We start from the raw sequence: 18,802 nt of genomic DNA on the forward strand, positions 1-18,802 counted from the left end.
CCTGTCGGTAGGTCTCAGTCCTTTCATTCCTCTGCACCACCATGGTCAGGAGCGCTGCTTCTTCATCACCAAGAAATCTGGAGGACTAAGACTCATTCTGTAAATAAGGAGCCTGAACAAGAATATACTTTGGAGGAATCAAATATGAACCCCCCCCCCCAAAGAATTCTTCTCTTCATTCAGAAGGGGGAGAAGATGTGTGCTCTAGATGTAAATGATTCTTATTCTCATCTTTCCATCCAAATTTCTCCCACTAGAATTACCAGCACTTTATGGTAGATTCAACCCATTGGGTTGTAATGATGAATTCCTAGGAAGGTGTGCCAACCTTCCTGAAAGAACTGATACATCTACTGGAGTTGTTACAGTTCCTGGTGAACTTCAAGAAATTGACTCTAATTGCTTCACAGGAAATCATATTCATTAGAGCTTGAATAGATTCTTTTCAAGAGGAAGCTTGCCCTCAGATAGTTCAAGTGAACACTCTCAAATCTTTGATGTACAGACTGTTGGACATAAATCAGTCATTGGTTGACTGCTGGTTGTTCTATACCAGCAGCAATCCACATAGTTTCACTGAACCACCTTAACATACTACTCCTGCACTGAAGCCTTCCTTCCCAATCAGAACACCTCACTCAGCTGTTAACAACCAAAGTTCCAGTTTTTGAAAAAAATAAAACTGGAATTGCACTGGCTCCTAGACCCCTTCATTCTTCAGGAAGGGGCACTACTCTGTCTACTTACCAAGTAACATAGGTAACGAATACCTCAATCAAGGGTTGAGGGGCCCACACAGCCCCTTTCAAACTCAAAGAATAGGATCCTTCATTGAAAAGACAATTTAAAATCAATCTCCTAGAATGAAGAGCAATCAGGTACATTCTAACAACTTTCACTTGCCTCCTCCAGGGAAAGAGCATTCTCATTAACACAAACAACCAGTTAGCCATGTTCTGTGTGAACAAGCAAAAGGGCACAGGGTCACTGACTTTTTGCCAAGAAGTGATTAAAAATATGGTAACAGGTATGCAAACAACCAACCTTTCCTGGATGTTCAACACGTTAGGTCATCTCGGTAGAGTTTTGCAAAACAGGAATGGTCTCTGGAGCAGAGACCATTCCTATGGTTAAAACAGTTTTCTGTTTTGCTCTGACACATATGTTGATTGCTGGAAGTCCCCTAGAAGAGTTTAGGTCCATTCATCCAACTCAGAATGCATTTCTTCTCTGTTGGAATGCAAGTCTTATATATGTTTTTCCACTGACACCATTGATAGAACCATGCAAAAAGTGCTCAAAGTCTGGGCCTGTCTGATCTTAGCTCCAGCACAGCCCAGACAATTTTGGTTCATGTATCTGGTACAGCTGTCCAGCGGTCCTCTGATCCCTCTTGGATCAAACCCATCATTAACTCGAAAAGGGATGCTTGTTTTCATCCAAACCTTCCCTCCTCGATGTAACCGCTTGCGTGTTGAGCACTCAGTAATAGTAGAACTGTCTTTTATCCAACAAGGTTAAGGTTGTGTTAGTGTCTGCTGGAAAACCATCAACTAGAAGAGCCTACAGTTTAAAATTAAAAAGGTTCTTTGCATGATGTTAACACAACACTTTGGATCCATTCGCTTGTGAACTCAAAATATTACTGACCTATTTACTCACTTTTTCTGCTTCCATTCTCATAGAAATTTAGAAATGATGGCAGAAAAGGACCAAATGGTTTATCCAGTCTGCCCAGCAAGCTTCTTAAGGTAGCAACTACCACTCCATGCAGTTATCCTCAAGCCTTATGATAACCCACAAAAATTTTCATCCAGCAATATTTTTATCTGGATGATGAACTTTCTTGAAAATTCAGTCAATGCTGCTTGATGTGCTTTGCTCATGGACTTGGCCTTGAAGCAGTCCTATGCTTTTTCCCTTATGTCTGCGTATCAGTACCTCATCAGTTGGAGTACATCTTCATGGCATACCTGCTTATGCTTGAATCAATAGGAAACTTATCTCAATTCACCAGTTAGCATCCAAATTCCTGAAAGACTTGTGATATGCAAATCCTCTTGTTATGAAAGCAGGTCTTCCGTGGGATTTAAACGTGCTTCTTGCAGAACTGATGGAACCACTGGAGTCCGCTTCTCTCAAGTTTCTAAAATGGAAAGTAATATTCCTTGTAGCAGTAACCTCGGCCAGAAAAGTCAACAAACTTCATGCTTTACTTCATTATCCACCCACTCAAAATTTCTTCTGCCAAGGGTAGATTCAGCTTTTCATTTTAATAAAACCAATGTGTTACCTGCGTTCTACCCAAGGCCACACACACATGACAATAAAAAAGCCTTTCATGCCTTGTACTGTAAATGGGCCTTGGCTGACTATGAGAAATGAACTTTGCTGGCTCATTGTCAAGCTTTACAACTGTTGGTCACTTACTATCCTAACAGACTGGATATAGCAGTGGCCAAACATACAATATCCAACTGGCTAGCAGACTGCATTGTGCACTGCTATTCAGACATACAAATTACAGAAACCATCAAAGCTCATCAAATTAGAAACATGGCTTCATCAGTGACTCATCTACAAGCTGTGCATTTCAAACACATCCACAAAACTGCATCATGGTTGTTGGTACACACCTTTGCATCTTTTCACTTTCTGGGCAATCGCTCAAAAAAATGACAGTACATGTGGACAAGCAGTTTTGCATCGCCTGTTCACCCTGTAGTCTACTCTCCACGATGGGGTCTGGGTTGTTTTATTAGGTAACACTCTGCTGTAACCTTCAGCTTGGGACTCCCCCTGTGGCATGATTAATTCAGCACTGCTCATCAATGGAAAAAGCTAGTTTGCTCACCATAAAAAGTGCTTTCTGTAGTTAAGATGAATTAGCCTTGCGAAATACCCAGCTACCACCCTGCAGAGTTGACTGAAAGGCAGCACCCACATGGAAATTTCTGCACGTGCTCAGTAGAACAAAAAGCTGTACTAGTTAAAAGAAAGGGTCTGTTCAGTACCACTGGATGACGTTACCCACATGTCATGTCTAATTCATCCTGCTATCCCTCCCCTACATAGAAGGTTGCATGTTTACATTCTTGATGCAGAAAACAACGTAGGGTGATGGATGACAAACAGAAGGTAAATGTTTGTTCAATAAAATTATTGCAGCCTGCAAGAATCCAGTTTTATGCAAGACTAATAGTTATTAGAACTCTGCAGGGCCCCAGACACAACAGGAGCCTTCTTTCTGAAATGGTAAATACAGTTTTTCTATATTGAAACTCTCAGCTCTGTTACCCCGTAGTTGCAGTATTGTATTGTCTGTCTCGTAAGATGTGGAGGGCAGGGAAAAAGGCTGGAAGAGTCTGAATGCTTGCTTATTTTATTTAAAAGAAAAAAGATGAAAGCAGGATTACACAAAATTGGCAAATTCGAAAGCTCCTCCTGTTTGGGTACAGCTGTGGTAAAGTTTGAGGCAACCCAAAGCACCAGAATTGGCTCATCTCTTCTGAGCCAGTTCATGCTGAGCCGCAGCCAAGTCCATGCTGATTCTGTTCACGTGTCTTTACTGCTGCACACCATAGTTGTAATGATGTCAGCAATTTTCAGGTTCTTGTTTTGCCAACTATGATATTGGGCTGCCCAGCAACTTAAGAACTTATGTAACTGCTCATATTATCCAGTAATTAATTTAGGCCCGAAGCAGCTTTTCCCTTTAATGACTTGCATTTTAACCTGTACTGTCATGTGCATTTACACAATGTTTTTTTTTTTCTTTGCTTAGGAAATGGGCCATCAGGAATTTGCCTTTCTTACATGTTGTCTGGATATAGGCCCTATTTATCTCCAGAAGCTGTTCATCCAAATCCTATCCTCCACAGCAAATTAGAAGAAGCAAGACATCTTTCTATTCTTGATCAGGTGCGCAACCATTCAACTAGCATTTTTCTTTTCTGATTGCATCAAATTAAGCAAAGCTTTTCAGCATCCTTTGCTAATTGACTTGAAACTACCCTGTTTGACAGCATATCAAGTGGTGCAGTAGTGAAATTGTCAGTCAAGATAGACTGACAATTTCTTAACATCTTTGAGCAGAGCAAGCTGGATCTGTGCGCTGGGTTTCCTCTGTGGTTGCTGATACATCATCTCCAATATCTTTCCTTTGTGCCTCAGTGACACTTTGTAGGCCGACTCACCAGTGGGTTGGGGAGGAGGGAGTGACATTGGTCACACCCAAAGATCCTGACCTTTCGAAAACCTTAACATATATAATATTGAGGAGAGGAGGTGGACTAGTAGTTAAAGGAATGAGTCTAAAACTCAAGTTGTTGTTTTGCCTCCAACACTTCCTGTAGCTCTGAATAAATCGTTCTGGGGCCAGTGTACTAATGCATGGAATTTTCTGTGGGCTAGCAGCCCATTTCCACAAAGGTTTGTCGTAGATACAAATGAGTTCTTAGTAAACTTTTGAAATACATTTTTTGTATTTTCCCAGCCATGGCAGTTGACCCTGGTGACTCATGATTTCAAGGCTGTAGTCATTTTAAAGGGGCTGCAAGTCCTGGTAAAATTTCCTGCCCCCTCGTATACCAAATCCCTGGTGGTCTATTGGGCAAACACTAACCTCCCCCCCTACCCCTACACTCCCTTCTATGGAGCAAAGGAACAGTTGGGATCAGCGGATGCCGTTTTCCAAGATGGCACCAACAGGGCAGGAGCGAGTAGTGATTGTTCCTGTCCCCTGAAGAATCCCAAAACTTATGAGATAAGCTTGAGGATGCAAGCGGTAGGCCCACACAAGGAGTTTGGGGAGTTTCTTTTTCAAAAGAGGGGGAGGGACCTAGATTTGAGGGGCCTTGCAACTGGGCTAACGTTTTTACACATAGATCTCATGGGGAAGTTGGTACTTGCCCTATGGCCCATCAGGGATTTTTCGCACAGAGGTGGGGGAGGGCTTTTCCCAGGCTTTGTACCTCTTTTTAAACAATGTTGGCTACCAGTTAGTAGAAAACTTGTGCGTACTGAGGTGAATGTTGCAAAAACTGGCATGCAAAGATGACTTCTGAATTTAATTTTAATTTTTGATTTATATGTTGCCTTTCACTATTGGTCAGCTACTTAAAAGCAGTTTAAAGTGAGGTACCGCAGATACTGAATGAATGAGCTGCTTTACATGGCCTAGCATCGCATTAGCTTATTACCTCAGAATTTTATTAAACTTTCACGTGTATCAGACTTTGCACAAAACTTGACTACTTGAGAGGGGCAGTTTTGCAAACGTTTTTGCAAAAGAGGAAAGGGCGAAAATGCCAAAATTTTGGTTTTGTTGTATATTTTGGCCCATTTTGCACATTTTTTCACAGATTGGCTCCTTTTGCAAAACAAAAAACAAACCCAAAAACTAATGGGTACCACATAAGTACCTAAATATATAAACCGAACTCTATCACAAAAATGCTTTTAATTTAAAAATAAATGAAATGGAATACTATGAAAAGGGAGGGGAGGCTCATTTAGATTTTTGTTGTACTGCTGCCTTAAATTTTAAAAGCAATTTATTGAAATATCCTTTGTTTACAATTATTTTAAAGAAAAAACTGAATGGAAGAAATTGGATATCCTTGCTTATTAGAAATCCAGTTTAATCAAAGTTTACATTACATGACAGGAGCAATTCAGTTTCTTCAGCAGCTAAGACATACCTTTCATGTGATGAAAACTTTTTTTTTTTTTGTATTTAAAACTTTTATTGGCAAGATAACAAAGTCAACAATGCACAAATACAATAAACGATTGCCAGGTTTTCTTTTTTTTTTTCTCCAGCATACGGGTACATTCAATAATATAAAGCGGCAAGTTTAGATAATAGTCAAACCCACCCATTACTCCCCACCTCCCAGTACCAAGCATTGCAATGAAAACTCATATATTCCCAAACAAAAGGAAAAAGGTGTTGCTTTCCACTTCATGATTCAACCCAAAGAGGATACCTGTGATGCACCATTTCTGGATCAGATGGGAAACATCCACTCGCGTCTATACTGATCTATTTAATGGGGCAAGTGACGCGGAACGGGCAAACCAAATAGAGAGTAATTGCTATTGTTGATTATGAGTTTTGCACCAGGATATCAGTGGTCCCCCATACTTTCTGATAATCAGATAAGTCTGTTATAGTGTAGAGCTATGATGCTCTAATTCTCATATCTTATGAAGACGACACAAGTAATGAAAACTTTTTGATTTTATATATGTACAAAACTAATTTCTCTACCCCGTCTGTGACCTCAGGACTACGCGTTCTCCTTCATGGCTCGCTCTTTGAGGTCTAAAGCACCGTTTTGTATACAGGAGCTTATATTTTCAATTAAGGGGAAGGAACTTAATATAACTGAGAGACATGACTAGTTCTTACATTTGTTTTCTGGATGTAGGATGTTTGAAATCTATTGCTGGGTAAAGAGAATTGTTTGTATCGGTGGTATGCAGTAAGTAAGTTAATCTTAGAAACAAGCCTGTATAAGAACAGAGACCAAACTTTTTTTATCATTGTTATTACTGTGCATGTTTCTTAAATGGAACATTTGTAAGTGGTTTACAGTTTTTAATTATATAAGCTGATTTGGTAATATGTAAATATCCTTAAGATTTTTTTTTTTTTTTTTTAATAAAACCAACAGATTGCTATCTGAGAACAAGGAAATTAAGCAACAAAAATGACCTTGAAATAACAGATGAGATAATGAGCGGATATAAACAGGCGTTGGCTAATTAAAACAAATACACTTTTAAAAATAGTATATTGCCTTGCTGAAACTTAAAGTGACTCCATGATATGGCTTTGTGAAACATATATGTCTAAAGAAATAATACTGTTTGTTTATTTGCAGGGGGAAGGGGTTGCCCCAACACTTTCTACCTGTTCTTTATAGGCTTCCAGATCAGTCTAGACTTTGGTGCGAAGACTTGCTACCTAGGGTTTTTCTTCTTTTTGTAGATTAGTGCACTTTAAAGATCTAGTGTAGATAGATAGATGAAAAGAGCTGTTGCCCCACGACAGATCCTTGGGGAGTCCCTAAAGAGAGTGGGGATCCAGCTAATTTGCGGTTAACCAGCATTCTAAAGAAGTGGTCTGAGAACAGAGGCAAGTCTGTCACGAGTCACTCCACTGACACTATGAGAAGACAGGATATTAGAATTTGAACATGCTTGTCAAAAGGTTCTGGAAGATCTGGTAAAGTAAGAATAATGGATTGATGAGAAATCTTAGGTGTATAAATGGTCACTGTAGGTAAAGAACAACAGTTTGGCAGAGTGGGAAGCTTGGATCTCTGATTAAAAGTGTCATCAGTGAAAAGTAGAAAGTTCAGAGTCTAACGCTACATGTTGCAAAGTTTTTTTTTTTTTAGAGAGAGAAGATTTGCAGTTTTAAATAGTCTGACCTATTCATCTTTACCCTTTTGGAGACATAAAGGTCCATTTTCAGGCAGCTGGCATGCAGGTAGGTCAATCCAGGTAAATGTATCCAGAGAACTTGGATATTCAGTGGAAATCAGTAGGTTATGTGTCCTACTGAATATCCCTGGAAAAAGTCCAAATTATCTGGTTAGCATTACGACTGTTCTCCGGCACGAAAAAACTTACCTGAATAATGATGGATATCTGCATTATCCAGGTAAACTAGCCCTGCCTCAGAATGCATCCAGTTTATCTAGATAAGCTTCTTTTTTTTTTTTTTTTTTTTTTTTAAATCTGGATAAAAACTCTAGAATGAAGGCAATCAGTGTAGTAAGAAATCAAACCCCATGGTTTGTTTGGCTGAGTCCTGACCTTAGCTGGACAAACCAGCAAATAAAATGGTGGATGCTATAATGCCTCTGAATCACTCCATGGTGAGACCGCATCTTGTATACTGTGTGCAATTCTGGTCGCCACATCTCAAAAAAGAGATAGTTGCACTGGAGAACATGCGGAGAAGGGTGACCAAAATAAGGGTCATGAAACGACTGCCCTATGAGGAAAGGCTAAAGAAGTTAGGGCTGTTCAGTTTTGAGAAGAGACAACTGAGGGGGGAATATGATAGAGGTCTACAGACTCAACAAAGGATGAACAGGTTAATGTAAATCGGTTATTTACTCTCTCAGATAATAGGACTAGGGAGCACTCCATGAAGTTAGCAAGTAGTTCATTTAAAACAAATTTAAAAAAATTATTGGAATTCATTGCCAGAGGATGTGGTTACGGTAGTTAGTGTAACTGGTTTATTTTATTTATTTAAAAATTCTTATATACTGCCTATACAATTTTATAGTGGATCTAAGCGGTTTACAAATAAGCATAAGTAATAGTTAAAACATAATTATAAACAATATTGACAATACTTAAAAACAAAACTTGATCAAAAAGGAATAAAACTTTGGTAAACGTTTAAAAAAAAAAAAAAAAAAGTTAGTGTTAAGAAACTTTAGGTATGTTGTATGCAAGCGTGCAAAGGTGAGTCTTAAGAGCTCTTTTGAAATCTTTGGAATTAGGAATAAGGCAGATATGGTCAGGGAAAGAGTTCATAATATCGGACCAACTATTGAGAGAGCACGCTTATGAGTTAGGTCTAATCTGGCTGTTTTAATTGTAGGGACCTCGAGAATACATTTATCCATCGATCTTAGTTGAGGTGGTTGGTAGAGTCTTAGAACAGAGCATAACCAAATGGTTGACGGATTGTAGATTAGGTCGTGGATGATAGAAAGCACCTTGTATTGAAGGTTTGGATAAGTTCCTAGAGGAAAAATCCATAAACTGCTATTCATCAGTAAGGAATAGTAGCTTGAGATCTGTTTAATGTTAGGGAACTTGCCAGGTTCATCCTTATCCGCTACCCTGTTTAACATCTACTTACTCCCCATTTGTCATTTACCTACAGGTCTCGGCTTGATCCACTATCTCTACGCCAACGACATACAGATATTAATTCCAACTGGCCATGTATCTCTCTATAATCAAGCAATTACTAACCCACATGAAACTTATACTAAATATTGACAAAACAAAAATCATACTCCTAGAAAGAAAATCTGGCCCAAAGCCTCTACCTCTTCTAAAACCTGAGAACCAAAAGTCTGCAATCTCCCCCGTCACCCACTCACATGATCTTAGAATCATCATAGTCAATGAATTATGTTTCAAAGCACACATTGTGGCAAAAGTGAAAGATGGATATCATAAATTACTAACATTAAGATGACTAAAGCCATTTCTAATCCCAGATGATTTCCGAACTGTATTACAACTTCTCATTTTTGCTAATCTCGACTATTGTAACTCGCTCTTACTTGGTCTACCGCTTTCCACCATTCGTCCTCTACAAATTCTCCAAAATGCAGCTGCCAGAATTTTAACAGGCACCAAAAAGTACAAACACATTACCCCAATTCTAACATCATTACATTGGCTTCCAATAAGATCCCAAATTGAATACAAGATACTTACCATTTTACATAAAATTATATATTAAGAACAGACAAACTGGTTAAATGCAGCAATTAAACTTCACGTTCCCCAACGAAACTTATGATCAGCCAACAAAGGCCTTTTTAACAACTCCCTCAGTAAGTTCTGCACAACTCGCGCAAGTTCGCGAACGTGCAATATCACTTGCCAGTCCAAACTTATGGAACGCACCTCCCACCGAATTACGACTACAATCGAGTCTAAAAACATTTAAGAAGGAGCTGAAGACCTGGCTTTTCACCAAGACATACCAAGATTCGTAATAATCTTCGCACCCTCCTACCTACCCTTCTCTAACATCCTAAGATGTTATTCTTTTTCTGTGTTCTTAATATTTATTTTTTTCTTTTAGTGTTTAACTGTAACCTATCATGAATGTTATCGTATTTTATTTTTACCATGCAGCTTTTTTTAATTTGTACTAGAAATTGCATGTCTCATGCTTTTTTACCGTTGTGATGGCTACACCGAATGACAGTATACAAAAACCAATAAATAATATAAAAATTGGCCACTGTTTGGAAACAGGATGCTGGGCTTGATGGACCCTTGGTCTGACTCAGTATGGCAACTTATGTTCTTATGTTCTTATATGAATATTGACTTCAACAAGTGAGAAGACAGGGAAGCATAGGCTTAGAGTGGAGAATTTTAAAGAGAGAGTGACATTTAATGACTCCAATAGAAGAAAGGCTGTTGTATGAATTGGTAGAATCCAGGAAGGTGAAGGGGAGATTTTCACAGCATAGTAGTTTTGTGAACATAGGAATAAGAGAAAATGGAATAGATGTAGGCAAAATAGGAAGACAATAGTCTGCTTTGGCCTTGTTTTGCCCAGTGTGCAATTAATTTTATGCTTTTATTATAAGACACTTAAATATTTGTTTTATGTTTGAGGCAATTTGATTGCACATATTTTTCACTGCTTTGCATAGGCATACACCAGGGAAAGCAGTATATAAAATATTTTTTTTATTTATATTTTTATTGGCAAAACAAACAATCATAACATGAAAGTCACATTAACCATATACCAACAATACAAAGCAGTAGAGAAACTGCTAATAAACAATTTATCCCCTTTTTTGTTCCCTCCCCCATCCCCACCCATTCCTCCTCCTGTGATATCACACATCTGGGTTGTCCTCTTCGTGTCATACCATAGGACAGCTAAAAAATAAAAAAGTACATAAAATAAAGATAAAGGAAATTTCCCTTTCCGATTGTCCAGATCATCCGCTGCTGTCAAGTCTCGTCCATCCGTCGCCACAACTGCCAATTTGCAGAGCCTAGGTCGATGGTTTCAAAAGTCTTTATACCAGCATAGGAATGGTTCCCAAAGTCTAATGTGAGATGACATTTTGTCAGTCTGCCCTGTGTGCAAATAATACCAATAGTGCACTGACCATAGTCTTTTTATAACAGTCAGCTGTGGGAGGAAGTTCCAACCGCCAGTGTGAAGCCAACTCCTGACGAGCTGCACAAAGTATATGGTTTATCAGAATCCTAATTCGAGACGGCTACTCTGTAGGGTAGGCTGATAATAGATATATTTCAGGGACAAAAGGTACATCCTCTCCCAGCATCTGTAAAATTATAGTCGCGACCCATTTCCAAAAGGATACCACCTTAGGACATGTCCACCAAATGTGTATAAAGGAACCCTCCAATGTGCAATTCCGCCAGCTTGTAGCTGTTCTGCTCGCATACATTTTGCTTAATTTAAGTGGAGTAAGGTACCAGCGATATGGCAACTTATAGTTCGTTTCCACCGTATTAGCGGATTTAGAGCTTTTGGCAATATTCAAATAACACTGTTTCCATTGTTTAGCAGTCCACAAGTAGCCCCAGTCCCGTTCCCATTGTGTTTTGATAAGGACTAGGAACAGAAGAATGTTGTCCCAGCCATGTGTAGATCTTCGAAATCACCTTTTTAGGTGTCCCTAAATTAAAGCACATATCCTCAAATTCTGTCTTTGGGCGACTGACATGTTCCTTCAGATAAGCATCCTGCGCACAGTGGTGAAGTTGAAGATAATGGAAGTATTCAGTATCAGGAATCGGGAACTGTCGTTGCAGATCAGCAAAGGGAAGCACATTCATGTTATCTATTAATTGACTATAGCACCATACTCACCACTGATTCCATTTACGAAAAGCACGACCCACATTGGAGACTAGGTGGCCCGCATCATAAATACCCAGAGGCAAGAGTGGTGACACCTGTCTGTAGCCAGATAGTACCAACTGCCCTTTATTCCATAACTTGATAGTCATGTTGGTAAAGGGATTAGGAATTCCCCAGGCTAAATTATATAAAGTGTCCCCATTAAGTCCCAACTGTTCGATACTTGTCCACTCCGGTATCACCCGAAGCTGAGCCACATAATAGTATTTAAAAAAATTTGGGACTGCCAGTCCCCCGCATTCTTTAGGACGATGACGAGTTGTCCATGCAATGCTGGGGGGGGCCGTTTTCGCCAGATAAAGTGAAACACCTTGGTGTGTAAGGATTTCAAGAACTTAGTGGGTATTTCTATGGGTAGCGTCTGAAACAGGTATAACCACCTAGGGAGCACAGTCGTTTTGATGACTGCCACCCTCCCCAGCTATGAGAGCCGGTACGAGTCCCAGATCTCTAGGTCTTTTGCAGTTTTAGCCAGCAAGGGTACATAATTATAAGCCAATAATTGCCTCCAGTCTGCTCCCAACTGTATGCCCAGATAATTAATACACGAAGAAATCCATTTAAACGGAAAATGAGCCTGGATATTGGATGCCTGGTCGGTCGTCAGATAAACATTTAATATTTCCGTTTTAGTCATATTGACCTTAAATCCCGATATAGCACTAAATTTATCCAGCTCTTGGACCAGTATGGGTAAGGTGAGCTGTGGATGGGCTATAGAAAAAAGAATATCGTCAGCGAATAATGAAATCTTATATTGGGTAGTACCAACTGTAATCCCTTTAATATCATCATTTTGATGGACCATTGATGCCAAAGGCTCCATTAAAAGGGCAAAATGGAGAGGAGAAAGGGGACAACCCTGCCGCGTTCCCCTTCCCAGGTCAAAGATCGGGGAATAGGATCCATTCACCTTAATATAGGCCTTGGGAGATGAATACATTGCTGATAACCAAGTTCTAAAATTATTCCCAAGGCCTACTTTGAGTACTTGAAAGAAAAAGCCCCAATGAACCCTATCAAAGGCCTTTTCCGTATCCACTGCCATTAACACTGATGGAATCTGGCGACACCGGGCGGTCCACATTAAGTTGGTGATTTGTAAAGCTGTATTCAAAAAGTAGCATAATGAGAAGAAATTAAGACTGTTCTGTGTCAAGTGTGCACATGTAAGCTTCACGCTCTCCCCTGGTATCAGACTGCTGCATCTTCTTCTGGGGCTTTAGTATCAGGGTTCCTTCTAAGTCTTTTACCACCCTTGCCTGCTCTCTGCCACCGTGGTGCAGCTATACGCTCCGGGGGTATAGTTCCTTCTGTACGCGATTTCACCTAGATACCCTTTTGCCTTAAGAATTTTTCAGCCATCTCTGGGTGCCGTGCCGTGCATGAGTGACCACTAATGTTGAAAAGTAACCCGAAGGGGTAGAGCCACTTATATCGGATATTTTACGCTCGCAGGGTATCAGTGACATATTTCATGGCCCTTACGCTTCTGAAGCGTGATAGCCGAGATATCATTATATAATTGCACTGTGGCCCCCTTCCATAATATATTGCCCATTGTTCTGGCTTTATTCATAATCTGGTCTTTAATAGAAAAATGATGGAGACATGCAATTATATCTCTGGGCTGATTGTTGTTAGAGCCACCCAGCGACCGATGAGCTCGGTCTATAGCAATGTCCTTGTCATAAGGGTGAGCGGCATCTGAGCTTAAGATGGCCTTACAGATAGCCTGAACCAGAGCAGTGTGATCGGTCGTCCCTTCAGCTTCAGGGACACCCCTGATCCTAATATTATTGTGTCTATTTCTGTTTTCTAAGTCCTCCATTTTAGTAAGCAGCTCCTCCGTAGATGTTTTAGGAGAGCCATGTCCTTCGCCTGCTGCGTCAGCGTGGTAGTATGTTCATCAGTGGCCTGCTCTACCTCATGGATCTTTGCGGATGTCACCCAAAGTAGTTTGTATTTCCTCCCGGAATGCCTGGATAATTTCACTTTTTACCTCCTGCAGCCAGGTTTTAAGTTCCTGTCTGGATGGGCAGGAGTCAGAGTCGGCTCCCGTTTCAGCCAGCAGGGCGCTCGTTGGCGCTAACTCTGGCGCCATTGCTTCTTCCTCCCCAGCGGGTGTGAGTTTCAGGAGCGCGGAGTTACCTCCGTATGAGAAGTCCGCCAAATCCACTGTCCGCCGCCGGGTCGCCATTATCTGGGCCGAACCAAAACAGCTAAAATCGGGAGGTTAGGGGCCGGTTAATCGCTGCTGACAGTGCTAATAATCCTCAGCTTCTCAGAGCCGAAGACTCAGGTGGCCATTCAGTGGGGCTGACGTCACTTCCTCCACAGTTTATAAAATATTTTAAAGAGAGATGAATTGCTAAGGGTGTTAACCAGAGAACCAAATAAGACATTTGTCGTACTGTAACACTGTAAGTAGATTTGGCATCATTTTGAAATAAGAGACTAGAAAGATAAGTGAGGGTTTTATGATCCTGTAAAGAATTCATTATTTTATGTTTTTTTATTTGTGTATATTAACAGTTGTAAACCGTTTTGACCAACATGTGTTGTAAAGGTGGTGTATAAATACTTTTAAATAAATAAAAATTCAGCATCTTCACTGAGATTTGAGTTTACGAAGTTAGAACTATTCCTTTGAAATTGTTATCTAACAGTTTTTTTTTTAACATGCTGGTACAGATTTGGGAGCTGATTTACAAAAGATTTTTTTTCAAATTTGCGCTTATCCAAAAAACATTTTTATAAATTGTCCATTGAGACTGCACACCTATACATTCATTTTAAAATGCTAGAATCTATTTGTGACATAAGAAATTGCCATACTGGGTCAGACCTGAGGGTCCATCAAGCCCAGCATTCTGTTTCCAACAGTGTCCAATCCAGGTTACAAGTACCTGGCAATTACCCAAACAGTAAATGAATCCCATGCTAATAATAAGTAATGGCTATTCCCTACGTCAGCTTGGTTAATAGCAGTTTATGGACATGTCCAAACCTTTTTTTTAAACCCAGATTTGTTAACTGATCTAACCACATCCTCCAGCAATGAATTCCAGAGCTTAATTATGCGTTGAATGTAAAATAATTTTCTCTGGTTTGTTTTAAATGTGCTATTTGCAGACTTCATGGAGTATTGCTTGTGCTGTGATGTAGCGGTAGCTGATCAATGCTTCTTTTCAATGATATTTTTAGTTCTGCTTGCAGATCTGACATTCTATCCAGTGCTGAATCTCCATAGTGAAAGGTAATAGGAATTGGGTTCATGCCCATGATCTTTCTGACTTGTATTATTAAAACAATTTATGAAGCCAATTCACATGCCTTAGTGTGTAGTCTTAGATTTGGCTGCTTTACAGATATGGTATCCAAATAAAAAATATACTAAGGCATCTTCCAAAGAGAGAGTATTTAGACAAGAAATAGAAAAAGTATTGAATTTTCTAGGTTTTTGTTTTTTTGTTAAGACCCCAAGTATGGGGATTTTAGTTTTTTGTTTGTTCAGGAGTAATTTTTTAAATTTAGTTAAATTATTTTTCTTTGTAAACTTGCTGCAAAAATGCATTATACCAAAACAGTAAGATTAACATATTGGATGTGCAGTATGTTATCAAATATTTTCTCATTTTTCCTGAATTGCACCATTACTAAATCTTGCATAATCTTGTGTTCTTGAAAAATTCAGGAAATGAAGATCAAACCAAAAAATATGTATCTGATAATACATCTATTTTATTTTTTGGCCTAACAATACATTTCTTGACTGGCTTGTGGGAGCTAACAATCTTTTCCTCAGGTCAAAACAAAATAATTTACCTTTCAGTGAATTTACTCACTTTTTTAATGTCATTTATAGATTTATACTGTACACTGCTCATTTTAATCTGTTAATGGAATTTACCCTCTTTTTATAAAAAAAAAAAAAAAAAAGAGCTGTTTCTGGCGTAAGCTGGCTAACATAAGAACAAAACTTAATTTTTCTTTAAATATTTGCATAGCAAAATTATTTATAATCTATACATTAGTAGCAGCAAGAACTTTTATTTGAGGACTATAGAACAAGTTGCAGTGGGATTATATTGGTCTTGAATAATGTAGTATATTGCTCTATGGCAAGGCATGGAGTTGCATTTTCTATTGGTACTGATATTCTTGTTCTGTATTCATCACCCAGAGCAGAGTGTCTGAATTTAATTCGACTTCCATCCTTGAGACCGCAGCACAGTAACTTGGTTTACTTCCACTTAAGGTCTTGCATCTACTAAAATACCAAAATAGTATTGAGAATTAACAATGGATGGGGGAGGAGGGGTAGAACTTTTTTTTATTTTGCAGTGACCTGATGAAGGGGACATGGCTTCAAGAGTTATGTCACAGATGTATTAAGTTATTCCATTAAGAAAAAAAGGTATAGCCTTCAGTTTAACTTTCATTTCTACATACTCACAGGCCGAATCAATAATCTTTGCATTAAGAACCTGTGTGGTGGATTTCAATGCAGAGATTTTTCCTTATTTATTTTTTTTAAACTCCAGTGCAGTAAGCTAATGTTTGCTAATGCATTGGGAGTTTAAAGAAGCGTGTTAACTTAGGAGCAGGAGCTTTTAGTAGGCAGACTTTCTCCCGTGGCTGGGGCTCTGAGCCAGCAGTAGCTGAGCTCCCATGGAATCTCTGCAAATAATTGCTGGCTTATTTGACTATAGCTGTGGCTTTGGGGCTGCTAATGGGAATCACTTTTGGCAGTAATATTTTCTCAAGTCTGGGAAATTAACAAGTTAGCTTCTGTGGTCTCCCTCTTAATGCCAGACACGTGTACTGGAAGCTTTACTCCACTTCTGACCTGGCGTAAATTTTCCAATGTTAAGGAAATTTGAGTTCAGCCAGTGCACGTCTTTGATTTCCATGCAAGTGCGCTAAACAGTACTCACTTTTTTTTTTTAATATACATCTTGTGAGTGTAAAAACTCCTTAGCTGCATGGGCAGTAAGATTTGTGCTCACAAAAAGTGCATTTAAATGAGGGCAAAGCTGTGCATTTGACAGAACACAGATTTCTGCCATCGGCCTGTGGAAGAAAATCTGGCATCCTCATGATTTTGAAAAGGTTCCTACATGAGGGTGCAGCAAGGAAAAGAAAGGGGAATTTGAAAATCCTTACTTCTGTTGAATTTATATACAGCGAGCGGGTAATTTTGAAAGCCACTGGGTTTATGTGCATAAGTGGCTGTTTGTACTTTCCTGTGCATAGTGGATGGGGCTATCTTCATACAAACTTTTACGCACACTTTACGTGTGTAAATGCCTTTTGAAAATTGCTATGATAGATGTAATATACTATGTGTGTGCACCTGCTTCAGGTTTTTGATTTCCCATGCCTGAAAACCTGGCTCAGATCTGGCCAATCTCTTCAGGAAGCTCCAATTATCCATTCTGTTTACAATGAACACGCTTTAGTCCCTAAGATATCTAATGAAATATGAAGCCATCTCATGTAATAGACTTTCTGGAGGAAGCTGGACACTGTTCAGGGGAAAACATTTCTTCCTCAGCAGAATAAGTGTCAAAACTAATCCTAGAGATTAGGGACCAAAGGCCTGTCTCTGCCTCCTTTTTTTATGAAGATGTTGGGTCACTCCTTTCTCCCATCCTCACATGAGACCGTTCAAAGGAATCAACCTCTCCGACTGTTGTCAAAGTGAGACTATCCAGTATTCTTATCAAATCTCTGACATGGCACTTTGTGCACATCTTTTAAAAGGTCGGTTCTTTAGTTAATCCCGGATTCAAGAAATTCTGACCATTAATGTTGGGGAGCTCATCTGAGAAATGTCGTCTTTCAAGGAATGTGGCCATTAGAAGAAAAGTCCATTTATATTAACCACCTAGAATTGGAGAGCAGTCTTCAGTGTTAGGAAAGTGTTTATTCCATGGTTGAAGAAAAGGTGGTGTTTGATCCAGACAGACAACCAGGTGGCAATGTTTTATTTAGATGGGAGAACATCTGCTTACAAAACCTTGCCTGGAAACCTCCAACACTTAGAATTGGCAATTTCCACCAAAAAATATCTCCTAGCTGTCTCTCTTCAGGCAACCAGAATCAGATGGCAGTCAGATTGTCATCAGCTACAACTTCACAAACTGTTATATTTCATCTTCAGGGCATTCCTCAATTAGACTTTGCAGTGTCCCTCAACAAGGTACCCACATAGTGCAGCAGTGGATGCTTCCTCAGTTTGGTGGAACTTCAGGCTTCTCTCGGTTTCCCCCAATACCTCTAATTTCAAGAAGTGTCAAAAAATGCAGAAAAGAGGGAAGCCCCTCTTAGGCCTAATCATCTGTTTCTCTGGCTCCAAGAACTAGCAATGTAATCACTGATTAAGTTAGTGAATATCCTTCCCCCCCATCCTCCATCATGCAGTGCAGTGGGAATCTTCTATATCCCACCCTCCAGACTGCAGCTCTGGCGGGTTGGATGCTGAAAGTAACTAATTTAACCCATGCAGTTTACCTACTAGAGTAAATGAAATTCTCCTTGTTTCAAGGAAGTACTCTTTGAAGAAGGTCTTACAACTTTTAAGTGGAAGAGATTTACTATCTGGTGTTCAGAATTCAAACCAGACACCTTTTGGTGTCCTTTTCCTCTCTTAGATGAACTCCAGTTTGCCAACTTATCTCCAGAGTTCACCTTTTGGTGCACTAACAGCATGACAAGAGAATTTTCCAGAAATCCATAGTTGCCAAATTTTATGAATGGTCTCTCACATCGGAAATTTTCTGTAAACCAAGGGATCTGTGTGTAGTCCTTGCTTAGCACGCAAAACTATTCAAACCTTCAGCAATGGCAGAACTAAAATTGCTTTCTCAGTTTTATTTTTGAAAGTTACTTCTGCTCAAAGAATATGTGAATTACAAGCTCTAGTCTGATATTCCTCCTTATATTCAGTCGTTTCACAACAGATTGGTTTTGAAAACCCTTCCTGTATTTCTCCTAAAGGTTTCATTTGAATCACTTTCCAAGACTGCATACCTATAAGGGTGAGTAGGCTCTTCATACATTGGACTGCAGAACAGATTCACTTTTTTTATTTGTAAAAGA

At 39.4% G+C, this 18,802-nt stretch overlaps 1 protein-coding gene across 4 annotated transcripts in view; it reads left to right on the plus strand.

Moving 5' to 3' along the window:
- The window catches only part of OSGIN2 (oxidative stress induced growth inhibitor family member 2), a 125,045-nt gene that overhangs the window by 71,152 nt on the left and 35,091 nt on the right, over window positions 1-18,802 (plus strand). For all 4 annotated transcript variants that reach the window (XM_029591628.1, XM_029591627.1, XM_029591624.1 and 1 more), the window contains one exon: window positions 3,785-3,921. In XM_029591628.1, the coding sequence (XP_029447488.1) occupies window positions 3,785-3,921 (137 nt within the window). The remainder of the gene's footprint in view (window positions 1-3,784; window positions 3,922-18,802) is intronic.

This window comes from Rhinatrema bivittatum, chromosome 2 (assembly GCF_901001135.1).
Source record: "Rhinatrema bivittatum chromosome 2, aRhiBiv1.1, whole genome shotgun sequence".
Classification (NCBI taxonomy): domain Eukaryota; kingdom Metazoa; phylum Chordata; class Amphibia; order Gymnophiona; family Rhinatrematidae; genus Rhinatrema; species Rhinatrema bivittatum.